This window comes from Palaemon carinicauda, chromosome 7 (genome assembly GCF_036898095.1).
Source record: "Palaemon carinicauda isolate YSFRI2023 chromosome 7, ASM3689809v2, whole genome shotgun sequence".
NCBI classification, from domain to species: Eukaryota; Metazoa; Arthropoda; class Malacostraca; order Decapoda; family Palaemonidae; genus Palaemon; species Palaemon carinicauda.
In genome coordinates this window covers 80,834,727-80,861,907 of record NC_090731.1, presented here as the reverse complement: position 1 = coordinate 80,861,907, position 27,181 = coordinate 80,834,727, and the positions used below count along the sequence as shown (strand labels likewise).

At 39.7% G+C, this 27,181-nt stretch overlaps 1 protein-coding gene across 3 annotated transcripts in view; it reads left to right on the top strand.

Annotated features, from left to right (window-relative positions):
- The window catches only part of LOC137643945 (uncharacterized), a 648,304-nt gene that overhangs the window by 341,391 nt on the left and 279,732 nt on the right, over positions 1-27,181 (top strand). For all 3 annotated transcript variants that reach the window (XM_068376721.1, XM_068376722.1, XM_068376720.1), the window contains exon 5: positions 4,161-4,344. In XM_068376721.1, coding sequence (XP_068232822.1) covers positions 4,161-4,344 — 184 coding nt within the window. The remainder of the gene's footprint in view (positions 1-4,160; positions 4,345-27,181) is intronic.

The window sequence follows — 27,181 nt, the reverse complement described above, 5'->3', positions numbered from 1 at the left end:
GTGGTGGTGATGGCTGTCTTGGGGATGTCTTTTGGATTTATGGGCACTTGATAATATCCATTCAGGTGATTGTAATCTCTACAAGAGATTAGGTATCTATCCTTCTTCAGGATAACGTGCAGGGCGATGACCATGGCCTTGAGACCTTATGACAAAGGCCCATTTCTTCTATCTAGGCAGATGTGCATGTAACAGCTGCCAGTTTCTCTGGTGCCAAGCGTCTGAATTTCGTAAACACTGGTGGCCCTGTTTTCTTGATAAGATAATAGACACATTATTTGCTGGGAACCGTGGGCATCTGACGTAGCTCTGGCTGAAAGACGTCATGATATAAGGGGAGGAGCGGGGAGATAGGCGTCCATGAGAGCATAAAAATGAATGGCAGGTCGGAAGGAGCAGGTGTTAAATGTGTGGATGGGCACGAGCTGACTTTGACGAAGTGTCGATGTGCATCATCGACCAGGAGGTGGAAATGGGAGAAGAAATCCGCCCTGATGAGAGGTAGAGTAATGTCGGCAACAATGAAATTCCACTAGTACTTGGCGTCTTCAGATGACAGTGTCCGTTTTTCATAAGTGTGGGGGGATAGCAGATCTGTTGGCAGCCACCAGGTGAACATCAACTCTCTTGGAATGAGGGGAATAGGCCCTTAAGAGGGGATGAAGTAGAATGGAACGACAGGCACCAGTATCTACTAAAGATTACCCATTAATGATGAAGGTGTCTGGTTCAGTTCCATTTTGAGTAGAATATATGTTAACCAGAACATCAGCCAAAAGAGCCCTATACCCCACTGTGGTGCCCAGCCACAGCAGTGGCCTCCCCAGTAAGGAGTTTAAACTCACGGTCCCACGTTCGGATCGATATGCTGCCATGCAAATGCTAGGCAAATGCATTACCACTGTACTAGCCAGGAGTCTAGTACAGTGGTAATCATGCAAAAAGAATAGATTAGTTAAAGGGGAGGCCACCACCACATGTGATGGCCTACTTACACGTTTTTTAAACATTGACATCCAATAACATATTTCTTAGCAGCAGCCCCAAATCTTGAGTGGTAGTAGCACAACTGAAGGTGAGGGGTGCCATTTAGTGGCTGTAGAGAGCATTAGTTTTGGTGCGGAACGTCATCCAGTGGCAGTTGAGGGCGTTGATTGGTGTGGTGGTATGGGGTGGCATAGGTAGGTGGTGGGTGTCTTCTTTGCTCCCCAGCCTCTGAATGAGGTCGGTGTCGATGTCCTGCAACATTTAGGGTCCTTCATGGATGGGAGGTAAACGTCAAGAAGGGCAGCTCCAATCGGTTCCAGCAGACGTTTTGCCAAAAGGGCACGAAGTAGATTCTCATTATGAGGAGAACCATCTGCAGTGGGCTGAAGGAGAGCAATACTGATCATTTCCTTAAGGGCTATCGATGCTTTTTGATCCCCCAAACGGTTGATGAGAGAGCTGAAAAATTTTGGCTACATGGGCAGGTGGTGACAGTGAGTACTGCTTAAGCATGAATGGTTTGAGGGCTGCTTTAGTGTCTGAGTGGGTCACGCCTTTGATCTGGACCTAAATCCTGGCGCTCTGAAACCAGGCAAACATGTCTCTGTTGACGAAAGGCAGGAGCCTCACTGTGGAAGCGTGGACAAATGATTCAGAGTCGGTGGTGGTCATCGTTGGTGGAAATGGCAGCTGAAGCAGTGAGCTGGCTGGGGTGTTGGGTGGTAAAGGCTTGCTGTATGTCGCCAGTGTAAAGTGAGCAGAAGTAGACTTAATTTTAGACATTTTACTAATAACTAACTTTATTTCAGAGACAACACATGTATTTATAGGGACACGAAGGGTCTTACAAATGTGACAATTACGTTTTTACAAACTATAGTTTTTGTTGATAAGGTTGACATAGGCATAAAAAATAGATAACATCATAATAGATTGTTAATAGAGTTTAAATTATTTTGTTACATTTAATGACACTTACGTGAAGTATTGGGCTACTTTCCCTGCTGGTGCCCATTGTATTTATAGCATACTGCTCCAAACATTGCGGTGGTAGTGTAGTAAATAATAAAAATAATGATAACAATGATAGTGAAAAGAGAAGCATAAAATTATTGCTCTCTCTCTCTCTCTCTCTCTCTCTCTCTCGATAAATTTGAATCAATAAATTATGGAAACAGAGAAGGAATGGTATATGCATACAAGGGACCTAATAATGAGACAATCACAAACAAGGAAGCAATTAAAGACCTTGGTGTAATGTTAAATAGGAATATGTTATGCAACGACCAAATAGCAACACTGTTGGCTAAATGTAAAGCAAAAATGGGAATGTTATTCAGACACTTTAAAACAAGAAAAGCTGAACACATGATTATGCTTTACAAAACTTATGTACGTAGTACACTCGAGTACTGCAATGTGATATGGTACCCACACTACCAAAAGGATATCGCGCAAATAGAGAGTGTACAAAGGTCCTATACTGCTAGAATAGAAGAAGTTAAGGACCTTGACTACTGGGAAAGACTGCAATTTTTAAAACTATACAGTCTAGAAAGGAGAAGAGAACGCTACATGATCATACAAGCATGGAAGCAAATAGAAGGAATTACTGAAAACATCAAGGAGCTAAAAATATCAGAAAGAGCAAGCAGAGGTAGATTAATAATGCCAAGAAATATACCAGGTAAACTAAGGAAGGCGCACAGGACATTAATCCACTACGCACCAGCATCGATAATGCAGCGACTATTTAATGTGCTGCCAGCTCATCTAAGAAACATTATCAGGAGTGAGCGTAGATGTGTTTAAGAATAAGTTCGATAAATACCTAAGATGCATCCCAGACCATCCAAGACTGGAAGATGCAAAATATACCGGAAGATGCATTAGCAACTCTCTGGTGGACATACGAGGTGCCTCACACTGAGGGGCCTTGGGGAACCTAAACAAAAAATAAGGCAATAAGGCAAGGCTCTCTCTCTCTCTCTCTCTCTCTCTCTCTCTCTCTCTCTCTCTCTCTCTCTCTCTCTCTCTCTCTCTCTAACATGCAATATATATCATCATTGGTTGAAAAGAAATGGAAACAAGTGGGCATATCACAAAAACATTCATAATCATCATTGTCAAGGAACAAATCTTCCTCATTATCACTGTCGGTATTGACGATTACAGGATATATCGAATTTTGGAGGCTATACGTGGACCACTCCTCTTCCTCGAATGCCCTAGAATGTCTTATTGTACCGTCCCTCACTTCCCTTATTGGCTTTTAATTCAGTTTATTTGTTTATTCTTTAATAGGAGTCCTCTACAATGTAAAATTTTCAAACAACTTGTATATTATTATTATTATTATTATTATTATTATTATTATTATTATTATTACTAGCTAAGCTACAACCCTAATTGGAAAAGCTGGATGCTATGAGCACAATGGCCCCAACAAGGAAAAAAGAGCCCAGTGAGGAAATGAAAAAAGGAAATAAATAACCTAGATGAGAAGTAATGAACAATTAAGATAAGATATCTTACCAACATTTAACAACTTTAAGTCAGATATTCTATATATAAACTATAAAAAGACTTATGTTAGTCTTTCAACGTAAAAAAACATTTGCTGCAAGTTTGAACTTTTGAAGTTCTACCGATTCAACCACTCGGTTAGGAAGATCATTCTACAACTTTGTCACTTCTAAAATACTGTTTAGTATTGAGCCTCTTAATGAAAGCCTGATTATTAGAATTAACTGGTGTAAAGGATGGTCAGAATTATGAAAAATCTTATGCAATATGTATAACAAAGTAGTTCAGGAATAAGAAATTGAATAGACCTTAAGTTCCTGTCGAACAAATTAAGATGAGAATCAGCAGCTGAAGAGAGAGAGAGAGAGAGAGAGAGAGAGAGAGAGAGAGAGAGAGAGAGAGAGAGAGAGAGAGAGAGAGAGAGAGAGAGAGAGAGAGAGAATATGAATGAATATGTCTGTGTGAGTGTGTAAGGGGACCGGCATACATTTAGTTGTTTAACTTAACCAACTGATATGACTTGAGCGTTAAAATGTCTGGAGTAAATTTCTTTAATCAACATGATTTGGCAATGCTTTATATTATTATATATTTTTTGAAGTGAATTTAGATTTTCTTGAATCTTATTTTATAAATAATTTTTACAGATGCAGCAGACTAAGCCTTGTTTGTTTGTCTTTTATGTGGCGTCGGGATCAGTCAGAGTTGCTTCATGAAATGGTTGAGTGTGGCATAGATGCTATAATTATCAAGGTAGCTGCTCTTGGCCTTGAACCAAAGAAGCATCTAGGAAAATCAATTCAACAAATGCTTCCATATCTAGAAAAAATGGTAAGTCTACACTTACTAGTATATACTTAGTATCCCCCTTCCTTACTTAACCAATTTTATCTTGTTGAAATTTGAAATATACTGTACTATATAAGTTTAACTCACATGTTTGGGGAACTCCTAGAGTAGTATTTCTCACCTTTTTTGTTTTTTGGTCCATGCCCACCTAACCGTCTCTAAACTCCTAATGCCCCCCAAACATAATTAATGTTTAGAACGTGACTTCGTATGCACATGGGGGAAGTGTAAGGACCGTTATTTTAGGTCTAAACAAGTATCCAAAGAATTTGGCATCCATGAAAGAGAAGAATAAAGGATCCAAAGGACAGTTGAGGTTCTTTTGAAAAATTGCTAAGATACTGTAAACAAATATTAATGATATTAAATTTATTAGAATAATAATGATAGTAATAATAGAAGAGTTTGTTCCTTCACAAATACAAACCCTCGTCCTTTAATACATACATGCATACATATACCAAAGGCACTTCCCCCAATTTTGGGGGGTAGCCGACATCAACAATGAAACAAAACAAAAAGGGGACCTCTACTCTCTACGTTCCTCCAGCCTAACCAGGGACTCAGCCGAGTTCAGCTGGTACTGCTAGGGTGCCACAGCCCAACCTCCCACATTATCCACCACAGATGAAGCTTCATAATGCTGAATCCCCTACTGCTGCTACCTCCGCGGTCATCTAAGGCACCGGAGGAAGCAGCAGGGCCTACCGGAACTGCGTCACAATCGCTCGCCATTCATTCCTATTTCTAGCACGCTCTCTTGCCTCTCTCACATCTATCCTCCTATCACCCAGAGCTTTCTTCACACCATCCATCCACCCAAACCTTGGCCTTCCTCCTGTATTTCTCCCATCAACTCTTGCATTCATCACCTTCTTTAGCAGACAGCCATTTTCCATTCTCTCAACATGGCCAAACCACCTCAACACATTCATATCCACTCTAGCCGCTAACTCATTTCTTACACCCGTTCTCACCCTCACCACTTCGTTCCTAACCCTATCTACTCGAGATACACCAGCCATACTCCTTTGACACTTCATCTCAAACACATTCAATTTCTGTCCCTCCATCACTTTCATTCCCCACAACTCCGATCCATACATCACAGTTGGTACAATCCCTTTCTCATATAGAACTCTCTTTACATTCATGCCCAACCCTCTATTTTTTACTACTCCCTTAACTGCCCCCAACACTTTGCAACCTTCATTCACTCTCTGACGTACATCTGCTTCCACTTCACCATTTGCTGCAACAACAGACCCCAAGTACTTAAACTGATCCACCTCCTCAAGTAACTCTCCATTCAACATGACATTCAACCTTGCACCACCTTCCCTTCTCGTACATCTCATAACCTTACTCTTACCCACATTAACTCTCAACTTCCTTCTCTCACACACCCTTCCAAATTCTGTCACTAGTCGGTCAAGCTTCTCTTCTGTGTCTGCTACCAGTACAGTATCATCCGCAAACAACAACTGATTTACCTCCCATTCATCATTATTCTCGCCTACCAGTTTTAATCCTCGTCCAAGCCTCGAGCATTCACCTCTCTCACCACTCCATCAACATACAAGTTAAACAACTACGGCAACATCACACATCCCTGTCTCAGCCCCACTCTCACCGGAAACCAATCGCTCACTTCATTTCCTATTCTAACACATGCTTTACTACCTTTGTAGAAACTTTTCACTACTTGCAACAATCTTCCACCAACTCCATATAACCTCATCACATTCCACATTGCTTCCCTGTCAACTCTATCATATGCTTTCTCCAGATCCATAAACGCAACATACACCTCCTTACCTTTTGCTAAATATTTCTCGCATATCTGCCTAACTGTAAAAATCTGATTCATACAACCCCTACCTCTTCTAAAACCACCCTGTACTTCCAAGATTGCATTCTCTGTTTTATCCTTAATCCTATTAATCAGTACTCTACCATACACTTTTCCAACTACACTCAACAAACTAATACCTCTTGAATTACAACACTCATGCACATCTCCCTTACCCTTATATAGTGGTACAATGCATGCACAAACCCAATCTACTGGTACCATTGACAACACAAAACACATATTAAACAATCTCACCAACCATTCAAGTACAGTCACACCCCCTTCCTTCAACATCTCAGCTTTCACACCATCCATACCAGATGCTTTTCCTACTCTCGTTTCATCTAGTGCTCTCCTCACTTCCTCTATTGTTATCTCTCTCTCATTCTCATCTCCCATCACTGGCACCTCAACACCTGGAACAGCAATTATATCTGCCTCCCTATTATCCTCAACATTCAGCAAATTTTCAAAATATTCCGCCCACCTTTTCCTTGCCTCCTCTCCTTTTAACAACCTTCCATTTCCATCTTTCACTGTCTCTTCAATTCTTGCGCCAGCCTTCCTTACTCTCTTCACTTCTTTCCAAAACTTCTTCTTGTTCTCTTCATATGACTGACCCAGTCCCTGACCCCACCTCAGGTCAGCTGCCCTCTTTGCCTCATATACCTTGTGCTTTACTTCCACATTTTTCTCTTTATATTTTTCATACTTCTCTATACTATTACTCTGCAGCCATTCTCCAAAAGCCCTCTTTTTCTCTTCCACTTTTACCTTCACGCCTTCATTCCACCATTCACTGCCCTTCCTCATGCTGCCTCCAACAACCTTCTTGCCTCATACATCACTTGCAATCCCAACAAAATTTTCTTTTACTAACTTCCACTCCTCCTCTAAATTACCAGTTTCTCTTACTCTCACCTCGTCATATGCATTTTCAACCTTTCCTGATATTTACTTTTTACCCCCGGTTTTATTAGCTCTTCAATCCTCACTAGCTCCCTTTTACATCCACCTACTCTATTCCCCCACTCTTTTGCTACAACTAATTTTCCTTCCACCAAAAAATGATCAGACATACCGTTTGCCATACCCCTAAACACGTGCATGTCTTTCAATCTTCCAAACATTCTTTTAGTTATCAACACATAATCCATTAATGCCCTTTCTACTACTCTTCCATTTGCCACTCTTACCCATGTATACTTATTTTTATCTTTCTTTTTAAAAAAGCTAGCTCTTATTACCATCTCTTGTTCAACACACATATCTACCAGTCTCTCACCACTCTCATTTTCACCTGGTACGCCATACTTCCCAATGACACCTTCTACCTCTCCAGCGCCCACTCTAGCATTTAAGTCACCCATGACAACTACATAATTCCTTCTACCCAGTCCTTCTACACACCTAGTTAATTCATTCCAGAACTCATTCTGCTCTTCTTCAATTTTCTCACTACCTGGCCCATACGCACTGACAAACGCCCAACATTCCCTACCCAACCTAACCCTTACCCACATTAACCTAGATGATATCTCCTTCCATTCCACTACTTTACCTGTCATCCATTCACTCAGCAATAAAGCCACACCCTCTCTCGCTCTTCCCCTTTCAATCCCAGACACTCTACCAGACATTTCACCAAAAATCACTTCACCCTTTCCTTTCATCTTTGTCTCACACAAGGCCAATACATCCATCCTTCTACTTCTAAACATACTTCCAATCTCACATCTTTTACTCTCTATCGTACTACATCCGCGCACATTCAAACACCCCAAAACTAGAGTGCGGGGAGCAGTCACTCTCCCCCCAGCTCCATCTCTTTGATGATGTCTCACAGGATTTTTATACAAGAGAGGGGGTTCCCAGCCCCCTCGTCCCGTCCCTTTTAGTAGCCTCTTACGACACACAGGGATAACGTTGGCGCTATTCTAATTGTCCTTTAATGGGAGTATTATTTTAGTCGTCTGTTAAAATTCCTAAGAATTTGTCAGTAGTTACTGGCGTGTGGCGGGAAAGCCTCGCCCCCTTGTCAACACACCGAGTAGATCCTACAGATCTACTCTATGCGCTCAACATAGCTTGGCATTTTTTTTCTAGTATAACACTCCTTGTCTCTTTTAGGTTTACTGAGTGTGCTTGCAATGGAGAATCCATACATAAGTATGCGAGGCTGTCCTGGTGAACCTGGCCTTAATTACTGCAGGTTTATGTGATAACAAGGCATGGAACCCCTTTCTTTGTGCCTTTTGATAGGGGCCTAACTGCTTGCAGTCATCCCGCCTGTGACAAGTGGCTGTTTTTGCTGCCTTTGCAGTGATCTGAGTATGACAGCAGAAGTATGAAGATGACTAAGAGGGATTCTTCGGCTGCGGGGTCATTTCCCAAACCGAAGAAATCTTTTGGCTCTTGTTGCCCGACCTCTGGTGCTTAAGCTGCTGCGCCTCTTTGACTTAGCCTAGATCCTAGTCCTTGGGAAGAAAACCGGAGAATGAAGCTGATTCTAATCAGCCCCTGGGGCAAGCTTTGGGCATCAATGGCATATTGTGTGAAGAAAAGCAGCTAAAGGTTTTAGCTGACGCTGCTGTGCTATTCTTGCCCGCTGCCTCACTATTTAGTATTATGCAGTCAATGTATTTTCTTCAATAGGAAATCATTTACTATAATAAAGTCTCATTTAGCTTAATATGAAGATGAAAACGGTAATGTAAATTTTCTTGTAAAGTTAATTATATTTGGGTATTTAGTTCCTGCTTCATTACAAAGCCATGCTATTAGCAGGGGAAAATTGTATGGAGAGAGAGAGTTACAAGGATTTTGGATGTCTCAAATACGTTTTAGTCCATCTGCAGAGACTCCATTTGCTATTTGGTAGGGCGATTTAGTTTAAGCATTTTGTCTTAATTTATTCTTAATCTCGTTTACCATGATACTGTTTACTACATCCACTGGAAGTCTATTCCAAGTATTTGCTATTTTGTATGTAAAGAAATTGCCACATTAAGTGGTGTTGTATCTTTCTAGTTCCAGTTTGTATCCATTATCTCTGGACTGATTTGTGGTAAGCGTGAATAGATTGTTGTTATCTACATTTGTTATTCCTTTAAGAATTTTGAATGCCATTATTAATTGTACCCCTTAGTTGTTGAGTTTGTAGATCAAATAAGCTCAAACGTCCCATCCTCCGTGTATATCCAAATTTTCGTAGTTTTGGAACTAGTTTGGTGGCTCTAGCTTTTACTGCTTCGAGTCTAACTATATCCTTCTGAATAATTGGAGTCCGTATTCTAGATGGGGTCTTACTAGTGATATGTACAGCTGTAGTACAGTGTCTTTTTTTCTCTATTTGAATTGTCTCTCTGTGTAACCTTTTATGTTTTGTGCTTTCTTTTCAGCTTCTATGCTCTGTTTGATGAAATTCAAATCCTTGCGGATAATAATAATAATAATAATAATAATAATAATAATAATAATAATAATAGTAATCTTTATTTCAGCAAAAGCCATATACAGCTATAATACCGAGATCTTCCTCCTGGTCCACATTTTCTATTTCATTTCCCATTAGTGAGTGATCTGATTGATGGTTACTATAACCTATGTGCAGGACTTTACATATCCCACTGTTGAAAGGCAATTGCTATTTTCTGGACCATTCTCCTAGTTTCATTTGAGCCTCTCTTAAGGCTGCTACATCTTCTGAGTCCACAGCATTTATGCCTAGTTTAGTATCGTCGGTAAATTTGGCTAATCTATTAGTTAATCCTAAATCTATGTTTTTAATGTAGATCAGAAATATTAATGGTCCAAAGACGAATCCTTGAGGTACTCTGCTTGTAACAGCTGCCCACTCTGAAGCTTCTCCATTGATTACAACTCTGTTTTCTGTTTGTTAGCCAATTTTCGATTCATTCAGCTACCTCATCCATGATGCCTATTGCTCTAATTTTGACCATTATTTCTTATAAGGAACTTTGTCAAAAGCGTTTTGAAAGTTTAAGTATATGATGTCTATTTGTTATATCTGCCGCCTCTTGGTAGGCCAGCTGCTCCCTCCCCTTCCTGGTTAGGGTGCGTTCTCTTCCTGGCCGTGGAACTACAGTTCCTTTGCCTGGTATGCCTTTCCCTGGCAATTGAGGACACCTCGAGTGCGATATATCTAGACTGGCCGGCTTGGGGTTTCTGTCAGCCTACTCTTAGGTAGGCAAAGGGACTAGACCCTCAATAGGGATCTTTTCCCTTGCCGCTCTAGCAGTCGCCTTGTTTCTGGTAGTTGGCTTCCTCTTCTTAGGCTATGTCTCTTGCTGTGGAGCCTCTACTCCTTTGTTCAGGCGGTATTTCCTAGGCTTGAGCAGGTACTGCATTGCCATATTTTCCAGACTTGCTGGCTCGAGCGCTCTAGCTTTATATGTGAGTAGGCTGAGAGTCTCTCCCTCCTTTATTAGAATAGAGCATTTCCTTTGCCATCTTAGCTGTTGCCTTAAACTTGTCAGCTGCGCCTATACCCTACCCTCCATATCAGAGGAACATTATCCTCTAAAATTGATCAATTGGATACCTCCTAGTTGTAAGGATTTTCATCGAATTTATGAATTTTTTGTATCCTGGCCGTTCTAAACGTCTCATTAATTTCAATGGGGAGAATCCCATTCCTTGATAAATCTAATGTTGATAACTAGGCAAGTGGCAGTCAGCTGTACCAGCTGCATCTCTTTCTTGCTAGTCTGTACTGTTCCTTTTTCCCTCTGACTAGTTCCCTATAGGATCGTTTACCGGTTGCCTATTTAGCAATGCCTTTTGCCGCATTGAGTCGACATACCTTCCAGGTAAAGAAAGGTTAGATCATGGACCCATGGCGGCTTTAAACATATGCCGCCTTAGGTACAGCTGCTACTATCTTTAATTGTCTTCTTACCATAGTGGCTAAGATACAGGAAGATGATAGAAAGGCCTCTTTTGTCTTTGTTGGTGATTTCAATGCTCACCATAGGAAGTGGTTAGATTCTGTTTCTCCTACGGATCACCATGGCTTAAGAGCTTTAGACTGTGCCTCTGAATCAGGCTGTGAGCCAATCATAAGTGAAGCTATTCACAGATCTGGTAACTGCTTGGACTTCGTATACACTGACTCCCCTGGTATTATAACAAGGAAGGTTGGTTCTCCAGTTGGGACATCTGATCATGCCTTGATTTCATTAGTAGTGAAAACTGAGTAGGCTGTCCCTGGTGTTTCATACTCGAGTAAGATTTATATGAAATCTCAAGCAGACTGAAATGGGATTTTGCATGATCTTTTGGGCCTGAATTGTTTACAATTGTCTAGGAGTGTTGATCCTGTTATCCCTTTGAATGAGAATCTAGTCAACATAATTGATAGGTGTATCCCTCCTCGTGTGCTAAGGTACTGAGTGGAGGAAATACCATGGTTCAATGATGATTGTAGACGTGTTTATTTGGAGAAGCAGGAGGCCTATCATCTTTGGAAGGGTAACAGATCAGATTTGACCTGGAATAGCTATACTCAGCTTAGAACTTTTACCCAGAGAGTTTATGCTTCAACTGAAAAGAAATGCAATTTATCAATAAAAGAAATCCTTTCTGGTACAACCCAGGAGTTAAATTGGTGGATTACACTTAAATCTGCACTCTTTGGTGTAGATGCAACATTTCCTCCTTTACTTAAACCAGATGGCTGTCACCCACTCTCCAAAGGAAAAGGCAAAAATTTTGGCTGAAGTGTTTGACAGAAAGCAGAGTAATGATAAACTCGAACTTCCTCATTCCTGTTTTCCTGAGGCTAAACTAACTAGTTTAGCTTTTGGATCTCTTGAAATTAAAGTTCTGTTGATGAACCGTGATGCTTATGGGGAAGTAGACCCAAATGGTATTTTTCCTTTGTTTTTTATGAAGACTGCAGATTTCTTAGCTCCAAAGTTGTGTTATTTTGCGCAAGTGAGCAAGAAGAGGAGCTTTTAGCACTTGTTGGAGAATTGGTAATGTTACTCCACTATATAAATGTATTTGTGGTAGCTCAAGTCCAACTGATTACTGCCCAATTTCCATAACTACCATATTATCTAAAGTTTTTCAATGTCTTTTGGCAAAACGTCTTAATAGGTTTACTGAAGATAATCATGTGTTTCCTACATTGCCATATGGTTTTCCTAAAGTCATTACAACATGTGATGCCCTTCTTTCTGCACAGCATTGGCTGTCCAAAAATCCCTTGATTGTGGTCAGGAAGTTGGTATGATTGGCCTCGATTTTAGTGCTACCTTTGACTGTGTTAATTATGAGGCTCTTATTTTCAAACTCAAACAGTTTGGAGTGGATAGGTCGTTTCAAACTATCATTATTGAATTTTCAAGTAAAGAGTGTGAAGACTTGTTGTTGATGGGCACCATAGTGAGTATAGGAACGTGATATCTGGTATTACTCAGGGTAGTGTTCTTGGACCATTACTTTTCATACTATAAATACATGACATGTGGTTTGGCTTAGAAAATAAGCTGTTTGCATCTTCTGGTGATGCTACTCTTTTTGCATTAATTCCATCCCCTGAATGTAGATCTGGGGTTGCTGAATCCCTTAATAGAGATCTAGCTAGAATTAGTGCATGGTGCAAATTATGGGGAATGAAGTTGAATAATAACAAAACTCAAAATATGATTATAAGTAGGACAAGGGCAGTGGCTCCTCAACATCCGGTTTTCAGTATTAATAATGATTCTTTAACTCTGTATGACCCTTTTAAAATTTTATGCATGATTCTCAACAGCATATTTACTTTTGAGAAACAAATTAGGTGTGTGTCCTCTTCAATTGCCCCCAAAAATGGGCTTATTAAGAAAGTCTTTAAAGATTTTCAGTGATCAATATATTTTGAAGAAGTGTTTTAATTCATCCATTCTATCTTGTTTCGACTATTGTTCTCCTGTTTGGTCTTCAGCTGCTGATTCTCATCTTAATTTGTTGGACAGGAACTTACTGTCTATTATTATTATTATTATTATTATTATTATTATTATTACTATCCAAGCTACAACCCTAATTGGAAAAGCAAGATGCTATAAGCCCAGGGGCTCCAATAGGGAAAAATAGCCCAGTGAGGAAAGGAAATAAGGAAATAAATAACTGAAGAGAACAAATTAACAATAAATCATTCTAAAAAAAGTAATGTCAAAAGAGATATATCATATATAAACTATTAACAACGTCAACAACAAAAATGTCATATATAAACTATAAAAAGACTCATGTCCGTCTGGTCAACAAAAAAGCATTTGCTCCAACTTTGAACTTTTGAAGTTCTACTGATTCAACAACCCGATTAGGAAGATCATTCCACAACTTGGTAACAGCTGGAATAAAACTTCTAGAGTACTGCGTAGTATTGAGTCTTATGATGGAGAAGGCCTGGCTATTAGAATTAACTGCCTGCCTAGTATTACGAACAGGATAGAATTGTCCAGGGAGATCTGAATGTAAAGGATGGTCAGAGTTATGAAAAATCTTATGCAACATGCATAATGAACTAATTGATCGACGGTGCCAGAGATTAATATCTAGATCAGGAATAAGAAATTTAATAGACCGTAAGTTTCTGTCCAACAAATTAAGATGAGAATCAGCAGCTGAAGACCAGACAGGAGAACAATACTCAAAACAAGGTAGAATAAAAGAATTGAAACACTTCTTCAGAATAGATTGATCACCGAATATCTTAAAAGACTTTCTCAATAAGCCAATTTTTTGTGCAATTGAAGAAGACACAGACCTTATATGTTTCTCAAAAGTAAATTTGCTGTCAAGAATCACGCCTAAAATTTTGAAAGAGTCATACAAATTTAAAGAAACATTATCAATACTGAGATCCGGATGTTGAGGAGCCACCGTCCTTGACCTACTTACAATCATACTTTGAGTTTTGTTAGGATTCAACTTCATACCCCATAATTTGCACCATGCACTAATTTTAGCTAAATCTCTATTAAGGGATTCACCAACCCCAGATCTACATTCAGCGGATGGAATTGATGCAAAGAGAGTAGCATCATCTGCATATGCAACAAGCTTATTTTCTAAGCCAAACCACATGTCATGTGTATATAGTATGAAAAGTAATGGGCCAAGAACACTACCCTGTGGAACACCGGATATCACATTCCTATACTCACTATGGTGCCCATCAACAACAACTCTTTGAGATCTACTATTAAATTTCTTATTCCTGATCTATATATTAATTGCTGGAAGTTGTTCATCATGCATATTGCATAAGATTTTTTTATAATTCTGACCATCCTTTACGTTGAGATCTTCCCGCACAATTCCATCCTCTTCGTAATACTAGGCATGCAGTTAATTCTAATAGTTAAGCCATCTCCATTATGAGGTTCAATACTACACTTCAAAAGTTCAAACTTGCAGCAAATGTTTTTATGTTGAACAGGCTAACATAAGTTTTTTTTATAGTTTATATATGAAATATGTTTTAATATTGTTATTGTTTTTAAAATACTTTATTTTAATTGTTCATTTTATTTTATTTTAATTGTTGGAGCCCTTGGGCTTATAGCATCTTGCTTTTCCAACTAGGGTTGTAGCTAAGCTAGTAATAATAATAATAATAATAACATTAATAATAATAATGATAATGATAATAATAATAATAATAATAATGATAATAATGATAATAATAATGATAATAATGGTATTGGATTTCGCCACCGTAGGTTGTCTGATTGACCTATTTTGGTGGAACAAGTGTTCTATTGGTATGAATCTTTTTCTTTCCCCTATTCTACCACACTATAGGAATTCATATAGAATTCTGAGCTGCTTGGCGTGAGCTTCCATTGTAGTGTAGTCTTAGCCGTAGCTAGTAGTAGGTAGAAATTTTTAACCAATTTTGAAAAAATATTGGGATATTTTTCTGTGTGAAGATATATAAAAAAAATTTGGTGTGACGATAACTTACTCATTGAAATTTTTCTATCTTTACAAGTTGCTGAGGACATGGAATGTGTGACGGTAACCTGCACCAGGTGGGTCAAGTTGCCTTGCAGCCATAAGACCTGAAGGAAACATGCGAACTGTCCTGTTTCCAAAGGATCCTTTGCTATCTGGGAACCTACTAACTGCAGTATATGCAAGGACCTTATACACACTGGATTCCACGCTACCAATGTTTCTCAGGATGAGAAAGCATGGGGCCAGAAAACCATTGGTCTCTGGGTGAGGGGATTCCGGAATAGCTAATGTGACGCGGTGTACGGACATCAGATACCGATGGTACAACTCCCATCCTTACAACTGGATCCTGCAGATCATGAAGTCCGGGATGCACTTCAGGACATGCTTTTGCATGCCAACAGCATGTTGACAACCTCCTCCATTCCGTCAGAGAGAGAAAGGCTTTTGTTGACAACGGTAGCCTCGGATGACTCGCGTGACAGTGAGCAGGAAAGTACTGTACCTAGTAATTTTTCTTTGCATACTTCTGTCCCTGTATCTGCTACACCTGCTTGAACTAATACTCCTCTTCCGACTCTGACTGCCCCTTTATTCCCAGGACATTTAAAGTTCATGGCATCCATAAAAGCATTCATGGAAAACATTCATGCAGAGCATAAAAGTATAAGCATCTTTAGAGGCAAAGATTGAGGTGCTTCAACAGGCACTGAAGTCCAAGGCTCTACCAGTCTCAAGTCTTCCTGACTATTCGGCAAAGAACCCTTGGCGTTATGCAGAATATATGGTTCTGAGTGAGGGGTACCATGATATTGGTGAAGGCATGGGCTCTAAACCAGTCTGGGATTTAGAGTTTTATCCCTGAATCGAAAATTATCCTTACTGTTATGTTAGGTTGAATTCCGAAGCATCCATCAGAGAAGATACGATTCCCAAGGAAATGATCATCTTAGACCATGGTGAGTCTCAAACCTTGTTGGTCAAGGATCTGAAGACAGCCGAGTTTACTAACACTACTTTCTGCTTTCGGCAGGAAGCAAGCTACTTTTGTAGCTTCCAAAGACAGACTTTCCTTTTGCCTCAATGAGTTTAGAGGCTGTCAAAAAGGCAGTAGTAGAAGGTAGACATCTGCCAGTGCTAGAGGAGTGCAAGCCCGTTTCGCTTGCTTTCCCATATGACTCCGATAGTTAGGAAGATGTTCAACACATCTTTATAGTTGGCAAACTGGATAGGGATATCGGAGGCAAGCAGTTTAATGAGAGACTGTCCAGAATTCTAGAATTCCTACTATAAGCTGAATTGGAGGCCAAGGAAAGACTGGCTGCTTCTTTGTCGCACCAGTCTTACCTTGAGATGCTTATTAGGAACTATTCAAAATCTGACCTCTTCCCAGTTCTAGCCAAGACCCATTTGGCTACCTTCCATCTGGATCTGCATGCAATCTTTTTAGCCAGGAGAGCCTGCTGAAAGCACGTCCTAGCAGGGGTAACTATTAGGCATGAGCCTAAATAGTTGATTAACTCACACATCTGGGGAAAAAAATCTGTTTCCTCACAAGGTGCTTCAAGAAGTCATGGACAGGGTACCTCACAAGAACAAAAGCCTTTTACAGAAATAGGGTATTTCCTCCAAGAGGAAAGTTACTCCTGGAGAAAGACCTCAACCTAAAGGCAAGAAACCTAGGAGACTCTTCAAATGCAAGAAAACATATCCTGCCACGACTGCCACAGTTGTCACTATTCCCCAGACAGTGTACACTGTTCCCTAGCAGTACGTGACACAGTCCACAGCCTTCAACCCCATTTATAAATGGGCCACAACTACATTTCACCCTGTAAGAGCTCAAGGGGAAAAATGCATGTGGAAAGGGAAAGTCTGGAAGAGGTGGCCAATCTAGGGGCCAAGGAAGCAGAAGCAGGTCTCATAAAGGAGCAGGTCCTTCAAAACAACAATGAGGAGCTTCCGGTAGGGGAAAGACTCTATCGCTTTAAGGATCATTGGAAATTTGAACCTTGGGCACACAGTATGCTTTCAAAAGGACTAGGCTTGAAATGGAGACAGAAGCCACCACAGGTAAAGAGGTTCTTCCAACCCGCAACTCCAATTTTGGAAGAATTTGTGCAGGATCTCCTCCAGAAGGGAGTTATCCATTGCACAACATCCATGAACTTTCAAGGACATCTGTTTTGCTTGCCAAAGAAAGATTCGAATACTCTTCAAACTATTCTGGACTTGTCCCCTCTAAACAAGTTCATTTAGAACGACAAGTTCCAAATGCTAACTATCTCGCAAATACAGGCCCTACTACCCCTAAGGGGCCTACACTGTCTCTATAGATCTTACCGACACTTATTGGTATCATCCAATAGGTTGACACTTCTCCCCCTACATTGGTTTCATTCTGGCAAGAAAGGCCTACTTATTCAAAGCTATGCCCTTTGGGCTCAGCATATCTTCAAAGATTTTCACAATACTACTCGAGACCATTGTTCAACTACTCAAGAACAAAGGTCTTCAAGTGATGGTATACCTCGACAATTGGTTAGTTTTGGCTGCGACAAAGTCGGAATGTCTTGTAGCAGCTCAGGAAGTAATGAAATTTCTTCAATCTCTGGGCTTCCAAATCAACTTCGAGAAGTTCAAGTTAATTCCAGCTCAAGAATTCCAGTGACTACGTCTGCGCTGGGATTTAGAGTCACATATCCTTTCTCTACCTCAGGACAAGAGGAAGGAAATAGCAAGTTCGGTCAAGTGTTTTCTTCACTTGAAGATGATCACCAGACGTCATTAAGAAAGAGTCTTGGGTTCATTACAATTTGCAACTGTTACAATCCCCATCCTAAAAGCAAGACTCAAGGATGCCAACAGAGTCTGAAGAAGAAAGGCATCAAATGCTTGAAGAAATCATCTCCACAAAACCATGGCTCTACTATGAAAACAGTTCAAGCTGTGGTCCACTGCCAAGAGTTTTTTGACACATGTCCCTCTTCATTTTTCTCCTCCATCAGTGACAATCCACATGGATGCCTCAGAACGAGGTTGAGGGGGTCGTACCCCCACCAAGAAGATACAGGGTCAGTGGTCAGTCGCATTTCAACAATTCCATATCAAAATTGTAGAAGCCATGGCAGTGTTTCTTTCTCTGAAAAAATTGAACCTGAAGAAATCACACATCAAGTTAGTTCTGAACAGCAAAACTATAGTCCACTGCACCAATAGACAGGGTTCGAGATCTCCACAGATCAATCAGGTAATATTGGCCATTCTCAAATTGTCAAAGTTGAGAAATTTGTATCTCTCTGCAGTTCATTTAGAAAGGGTTTGCAGTTTGACGGTGGGCACCCTTTCAAGATTCAAGCTTCTGTTTCATTCTAGAGCAAATCCCGGAACTGATAATAGATCTCCTTGTGATGAGCTTTAATAAGAAGCTTCCCCATTATGTAGCACCAAATTTAGATCTGGAAGCAGTGGGGATGTCACTGAATTGGAACCAGTGGACTTGCATTTACCTTTTTACACTGTTCAATCTCATGAAGATCCTGGACAACTTATGGACCTTCAAAGGGACAGCAGCACTAGTGGCCCCCAAGTGGACCGAGAGCAATTGGTATCCTCTTGTTCTGGAACTCAAACCTCGCCATATTCCTTTGCCATCACCATTGCTGTCCCAGGATGTTCAACAGAAGACTGTCTTTGCTTCCTCTTTGATAACGAACAAACTTCCGCTCATGATTTTCTTGTCCTAGCTGCTAAAAGAAAATACGGAGTTTTGAAGCAAAGGATTGATTATATAGAAGAATACAAGTCTTCTACTACAAAAAGACAATACTTATCTCCTTGGAAGTTATAGGTTTGGGTTTGTTAAGAAACATAAGCCCACTTTGATTACAATGGACTTCTGTTTATCATTCTTTATCATATTACATGAACAGGGTCTGGCCTCCACAATTATTTCCTCATGTAAATCGGCCCTAACCAGACCTATCACTTATGCTTTTGATATGAAACTCAGCAGCGAGCTGTTTAGTAAGATCCCGAATGCTTGTGCTAAACTGAAATCAAATACTCCCCACAAGACCATCTCATGGTCTTTGAACAAAGTCTTGCACTTAGCCTCCTCAACAGATAGCTATTCTGATTTTTTGTGGGATATTACTCAAAAATCGATATTTTCACTAGCTATTGCTTCTGGTGCTAGAGTCATCGAGATTGTGGCACTATCTAGGGATCATGGCCACATCGAATTCTCGGAGTCGGGAGAAGTTAATTTATATTCAGAACCTGCATTCCTGGCTAAAAATGAACTCACCACGAAACATTGGGGGCTTTGGAAGATCGTCCCTGTAAAGGAAGATCCTTCTCTGTGCCCTGTCAAATGCCTTAAAGCTTACTTCTCAAAGAGTGAAGCCTTTAAAGGTGGACAACTTTCTAAAGGGGGAATAACAGGATCTAATCTCTTTGAAACAGCTGACGTCCAAACTCACTTATTCTATCAGAAAGGCTGACCCGGATAGTATGCCATCGGGTCATGATCCTAGGAAAGTTTCCTCTTCCTTAAACTTCTTCCTGTATATGTCCTTCGAAGGTTGACAGGCTTACCCTGCATATAAATCTTCAAGAATGTTTTTTAAACATTATTTTCGATAATCGGAGGAAATTGAACACTTCGTTGTGGCAGTTTGTAGTGTGATTAAACCAGCTTCTTAGTGTTGTGCATGGACTCTTATGGACTGTGTAATACGGGACTATTACAGTCTGCATAGTGCGGGTTGAATGTTCTTCTAATTTGCATTGTGTTATAAACTATGTTTATATTAAAGAGTCAAAAGGTGACTTTATTTTTATTTTACGGAAGGATGTTACTATCCTATTCTATATGATGTTACTGGGGTAACCTCTCTTGTTTTAAGCACAAAAAATGTAAATATTGTTGCACCAATTTTGTTACATTTGTTTACTTTTTGAAATAATAAACGATTGTACGTCTTTTTTCGTTCCTTTTATATGGACCTACTGTTCCTAAATAAAAAGTAGTGTACCTCTATTTTTCAACCCTTCTTTTCACGGACTTTTGATTAGTCGATATGTGCTCTTACAAAGGTACTTTCTTCACAGCGAGTGAGGCTGTGATGATAACTGTTTGATTTCATTACAGTTTACAAAAACTTGCTTAGTCCACTCTTTGAGTTGGAGTGTTGCCCAAATAGCTTTATTTGGAAGTGTAAAACAAACCATCATTAGATACACTAAGCATAGAATGATATAAAATCTTCTATAATTAGTGAGGTTAACACAAAAGAGCACCGATGTTGTTAAAATTCTAATTTGTCACAACTGAAAATTTTTGATTCTCTGGTACACTTCCATCACGATGACATGGCTCGAGCCCAAAAAAGGGATTTTGACATAGAAAAATCTATTTTTGGGTGAGATAGCCATGTCGTCCTGATGGACCCACCCGTTACTTTTCATCTCCTCCCAATTCTCAGTGTGAGGTCATTTTTCATACGATGGCTGCTGCTGGAGTGGCGAATCATTGAACGTGTTTACAGTATCACACTGGTATCGGAGTTGTAATGGCCCCCCTACGCATTCAATCCTATCCCATATCCTTCGAGATAAGGTTAACTCTATTTGGGGAAGAATAGCCGTGGTTGTTTTAAACACGTCCTTGTTACATACACGATATCTTTTGGGATATTCGCTCAAGGTGTAGTAACCGTATGATACCTCTTCAGGTAAAATTTTCTGGTATATCACTCGCAGAAATATCCCAAGTAGAAAGCTGCCTAAAGAAATTTCCATCAGGACGACATGGCTATCTCACCTAAAAATAGATTTTTCCTATGTCAAAATCCCTTTTTTAACAGATTAATAAATGTGGGATATTGATTGACAATGATATGTGTTGCCAGGTATGACATGTAATGGCTACTTAGCATAGGCTAGTTTACAATAATAAAATTTTATGTTTCTGTTGATGAAAGTTAACATTGCTATTTATCACTTATAAGATGTTTGTTATTAGTAACATTCATAACACTGGATATGTAAAATGTATGATAACAAATATTGTTTATTTGTGGTGGCATATCCTACAGATTTTTGGTATGGTAGCCTAGTTTATGTTTTTACTCAATGAAAGAGAAAATTTTCTTTTGTATTTGGTTTACTTAGTTATAGGAATTAATGTTTAATTACAAAGCATGCACCCCCAAGATGCTGAAGCCTTGACGATGATGGGGCTTAGGGATTAGCAGCTGGGCTCTAATGAACAGTGGGAACTGCATTCCCACTGGACCTCGGTGCCCAATTGTTGATCCAAATAAATTAGTCAGCACTTTCCCAACGTTCTTTTGATTACTTTTATTCTCCCATCTCTTCCTCTTGGGCATGAACTTGTTGACGACTTTGGCTTGTATGACTTTGTTTGACTGCTTCTTTGGATTTGGCACAGGGTGGGATGGATGTCATACCATCTCAACCTGTACAAATTTAGACGCCATCACCCTCTGGCAGACCCCATTGGGTGCAGACAAGTCTGTTAAAAGTCAGGCTCCAGTGATCCGGTTTTAAGTCGCCCATATTTGCGGGTAATGGGTGACGCCAGGCACTGGAGTCGTAGGTGGGAGGGGCTAACTACCCCCCCCCCCCCCCCTGACCAGTGTACGCCCACCTTAAGAGAGGACTGGTCCCCGCTGAAGCCTCTTCTCGTGTTGGGCCACATGGGATAGGAGGACTGACATCCTCCGATAAGAGGTGGATAACCCGTCTTGCTGCTACTTCAACAACTAACCCCTCTGTCCACGACCTGGAAGCTCTTAAAGGACTATTCTACTAATGTTCAAAAACAAAGTAATATGTGTGACATGGAGAATTTGCGAATGCTTCATGTTACTCGGATTCTCATAGAAACCAATTATGATGTGTTGTATAAATCATTTCAATGTTAAGGTGACAAATGGGATTCATGGATATCATTTGATAACCATGATGAGGCATTCAATGCAATCAGTAATATCATAAATATTAAAATCAATAATTTGAACTTCAAGGGTGCTCTTTGCGGTCGGGTACCTAAGGATCTAGATGTATACAAACCTGCAGATTGGATTGATAAAGGTATAGAGGTTCTGTAGTTGTACCCTCCCGGAGAAAGCCAAAACCACCAAAGTGGCTTATTGCTCAGTCAAAAGGGAGTACTGGAAATTATTTTAAGATATGTGAATTTCTTCAAAAGAAAGTAGGTACCATCACACCAGGAGATATATCTTGGTTTGGAAAGAACAGTTTCCTCCTAATTACCAAATCAGAAACTCAATCGGTTATACTTTGCAATTTAAATACAGAGAATAATGACATAAAGATGGATGTGAAACCCCATCTAAACTTCAGTTATGGAAGGGGAGTAGTTTTTAATAGAGACTTATATGAGTTAGCAGAAGAGGAGATATTGGCCATGTGTCCTTTAACTGTGTGGAAAGTGCATAAAGTCCCTGGAACGTCAATGACTATCCTGACTTTCCAGGATGCTAATGTGCTTTTCCACATTTACATAGAAAACGAAAGAATTAAAGTTCGAACTTTTAAGCAGAAGCAGCTGCAAGGTTTTAATTACTTTAAATATAGGCATTCATCTAAAATTTGCAAGAATGATAAAATGTGTAGTACTTGCTCCAATGTTTACCATGGAAAATATACACTAGAGGCCAATTGTATAAACTGCAATTTGAATCATAAATCTAGTGATAGGAGCGGCCAGCAATATAAGAGACTATTGAGTAAATCAGCAAGTTATGCAAAGTTATTAAAATCAGGAAGAAAAATGAGGCATGAGACATCCAACCCACCTATTACTGCCTCAATTCCCCAGAAAAGAAATTCGCCATCTTCTGATAGAATTCTAGAGGATAGGGCGAGAATATCACATAAGGTTTTGCTCACCTCTAATAAACCTTTGTCCCCCACTACAAAGGAAAATACTAACCTATCTCAGGCTATATCTTTGCCTGATTTGATGGAGGTTCCACATAAAACAGAGTTATCAGGTGCATCTGTTGTGGGGAAAAAACCAAAGCCTAACAAATCACTACCTGTCAATAGGAAAAGAGAGAGACCTCCATCCCTCTCACCCCCATCCATTAAAAACACCAAAGTTATGACCTCAAATAGATATGATGTTCTGCCTGTTGATATTTCAGATCAACAGGAAAATTTCTCGAATCAATCAAAAATTAAAGTTGAGGTCCACCATCCCCACAACAATTAGGTAAGAACACTGAAAAGGCAAATATGAAACCTAACTTATCAAGACCCACACTTAAGAAGCCTACAGAGAATATTGTCAAATCAAAAACTGTCAATGGGAAGACCTCATCAAAGATGTCTTCCAGAAAATAATACATAGTTTTTTCATCCATTTTGCAATGGAATTGTCAGGGTTTGAGGGCCAAATATGAAGAACTTAAGCTCTTAATTCACTGGCATTCCCCCATAATTGTATGTCTACAGGAAAGCAAGCTTAATGCTAATGCCCCATGTCCTCGCGAATATATTAGCTATACGACACCTTATGATCATGGAGTAAGGAGCCATGGCAGAAGTCTCATATACGTTCGCCGAGATGTTCCCCAAATACCTTTATCTGTCTGTAAACCTCTCCAGGCAGTGGTTGTACAGATTGATATAGAGAGAAAATATACAATATGTTCGCTGTACTTGCCTCCAAATGATAACATATCGTATGATGATTTAGTAGAGGTGATTCAACACTTCCCTCAACCTTTTCTTTTACTAGGAGATTTGAATGGTAGACATCCTTTGTGGGGTGATGTTTTAGCAAACACCAGGGGCAATATTATATCATCAATTGTGGAAAACGAGGATGTCGGAGTCCCTAATACAGGAGAGCCCACACACTTCCATGTTCAGACAGGTACCTTGTCATACATTGACCTTTCAATGGCAAGCTCTAACTGTTTCCTTGATTTCGATTGGAGGACATTAGATGATTGGCATACTAGTGATCATGCACCAATCATTATAAACACCAACAAGGGTCCGCCTTTACAAAGATCTCCACGATGGAATCTTGATAAGGCGGATTGGGATAGATTTCGTTAGCTAAATGAAATTGAAGGAAAGGCAGAACAGTTTGAAAATATTGATGATGCCATAGACTTTCTGAATGGAACCCTTCATACAGCAGGAGTTAACTCAATTCTCAAGACAATAGGGTTATTCAAATGACGACCAGTCCCCTGGTGGTCTTCAGAACTAACTGCCCTGCACAGAGCCACAAGAAGGTCTTTAACTCGACTGCGCAGACATCGCACTGAGGGGAATTTGATTATATACAAGATATGTAGAGCACAGTTCCGTCGTGCCATGAAGGAAGCTAGGTACCAGTCATGGGTGTCTTCTGTTTCCTCCATTAACAGTAGAACACCACCATCTGCTGTGTGGAGGAAAATAAAAAAGATTGCCGGCAAATTTACCCCGAACCCACCACCAGTGTTTAAGGTTAACAGTCAGTATGTGACTGAAGCAAATGATGTCGGCAATGCCGTGGCTGAACATTTTTCAAAGGTTTCGTGCAATTGTGAGGGAGCGCCATGTCAACGAGGAAAAGAAAATTTTAAATTTTGTAATAGGAAGGGAAGACTCATATAATTCTCTTTTTACTGAAAGAGAATTTGATTCCACTCTTACTAATTGTAACAATACAGCCCCTGGACCCAATGGAATTTCATATGCAATGATTAAACATGTACATTTTAATACAAAGTTATTTATTTTAAGCATTATTAATAGAATATGGCATGATCATAGTTATCCAAGTGTTTGGGAACTAGCCATTATTTTAGCCTTTTTTAAAACCCGGTAAGGACAAGTTTTTAGCAGCAAACTACTGACCTATTGCATTGACATCTTGTTTATGTAAAATCATGGAGAAGATGGTCAATGCAAGACTGATTTGGTACCTTGAAAAGAAGGGTATTTTATCACCGATTCAATGTGGATACAGAAAAATGCACTCAACGACTGATGTGTTGATACGACTTGAGTCCTTTATTTGTGAAGCGTTTGCTGCTAAACAGCACCATGTGACAGTCTTTTTTTTACTTTGAAAAGGCATATGATACCACATGGAGATATGGTATACTTAAAACAATTCATGAATTAGGATTAAAAGGGGAACTACCACTATTTATTCAGTCATTTCTTTCACTTAGAGTTTTTCAAGTGAGAATGGGGGAAACTCTATCAGAGAGTAAATTTCAGGAAGAAGGAGTTCGTCAGGGTAGCGTGCTGAGTGTAACCCTGGTTGCACTAGCAATTAATGGGTTATCCTCAGTCATTCCCTGGGATGGTCTCTCAACATTATTTGTGGATGATCTCTCAATATCATTTGCTGGAGCTAGAATGGCAATGGTTGAAAGAAAAATACAACTCTCTATTGAAAAAATTATCCAGTGCACTGATATGAATGGATTTAAGTTCTCGACAAGTAAAACTACTATTTTCCATTTCTGTCGTATCCGGGGAGTACATTCAGACCCGGATATATACATTGAAGGTTATCGTATCTCATGTGTAAGTGAAGCTAAATTTTTAGGTTTGATATTTGATTGTAGGCTTACGAGGGTGTCTCAATTAAAAGTGTTAAAAGCTAAATGTCTTGAGGCTTTGAATCTTTTAAAAGTATTGTCCCAGACATCATGGGGGTGACCGCAATACTATTTTAAAATTATACAAGCCCTTGATTTTTTCCAAAATTAGTTATGGATGTGAAATATACTTCTCAGCCACCCCAAGTTGATTAAAGATGTTAGATTCAATACATCATGGTGGTATTAGATTGTCCACAGGAGCGTTTAGAACTTCGCCTATTACAAGTCTCCTTGTTGATGCTGGAGAATTACCTCCAGACCTTTACCGAAAGTCTTCTTTTGTTCGGTATTGGTTTAGGTTGCAAAGACTCCCTAACTCTTTAGCCTGTCAGAATGCAAGCCTTGTAAGACACATCATACTTTGAGTTGCACCCTAAATCTCCTCAACATTATGGCTTTTGGGTGAAACAATTATTAAACAGTCTGAATGTAATTAGAAGTAAGTTGCTTCCATTTAAGGTATCATCAACGCCTCCATGGAAATTTCCAGAGGTATCTTTTTGTAAATATCTTATTGGAGTTAAGAAGAATATGACTGACTTAAAATCCAGATCTCTTTTTATGGAACATGTTGCAGAACATAGGGGATCGACTTTTATATAAACTGATGGCTCCAAATCTGATGCTAGTGTTGGATTTGGAGTACATAGTAATGATTTTAATTGTAGAGATGCACTACCTCTAACAGCTTCCATATTTACTGCAGAACTGTATGGCATATTAACCGCTATTGAGAATATACCATTGGAGGAGGGTAATTTTACAATTTTTAGTAACGCAAGGAGTGTCCTTCAAGCTTTAGAGGTTTTTAATTCTAGTAATGCTCTAGTTTTAAAGATTTTAGATTGGCTTTTTATTATTGGTAGGAGAGGTATAATGGTTCAATTTTGTTGGGTTCAAGCACATGTAGGAGTGTCTGGGAATGAGAAGGCTGATTTACTGGCGAAGAATGCTGCATCCGAGTTGCTACCAAGAAAGTATCCTATTCCCTTTAATGATTTCCTACCTAACATCTGGAAATTGTTTTGTAATAGTTGACAACAGCACTGGCATGGTCTAGATGGCAATAAGATGAAAGAGGTAACAAATATCATATCTCCTTGGAGATATAACATGATGCCCCGAAAGTGGGAGACGTCTCTTTGTCATCTCTGCATTGGTCACACACGGTTGACACACAAGTTTCTTCTGAAGGGCCAACACCAACCGTATTACGACGACTGTTTGGTACCTTTAACAGTGAGGCATTTGTTGATCGAGTGCCCCAATTATAATAACTTAAGAAATAGATATCTGACTGAGACTTGAGGTG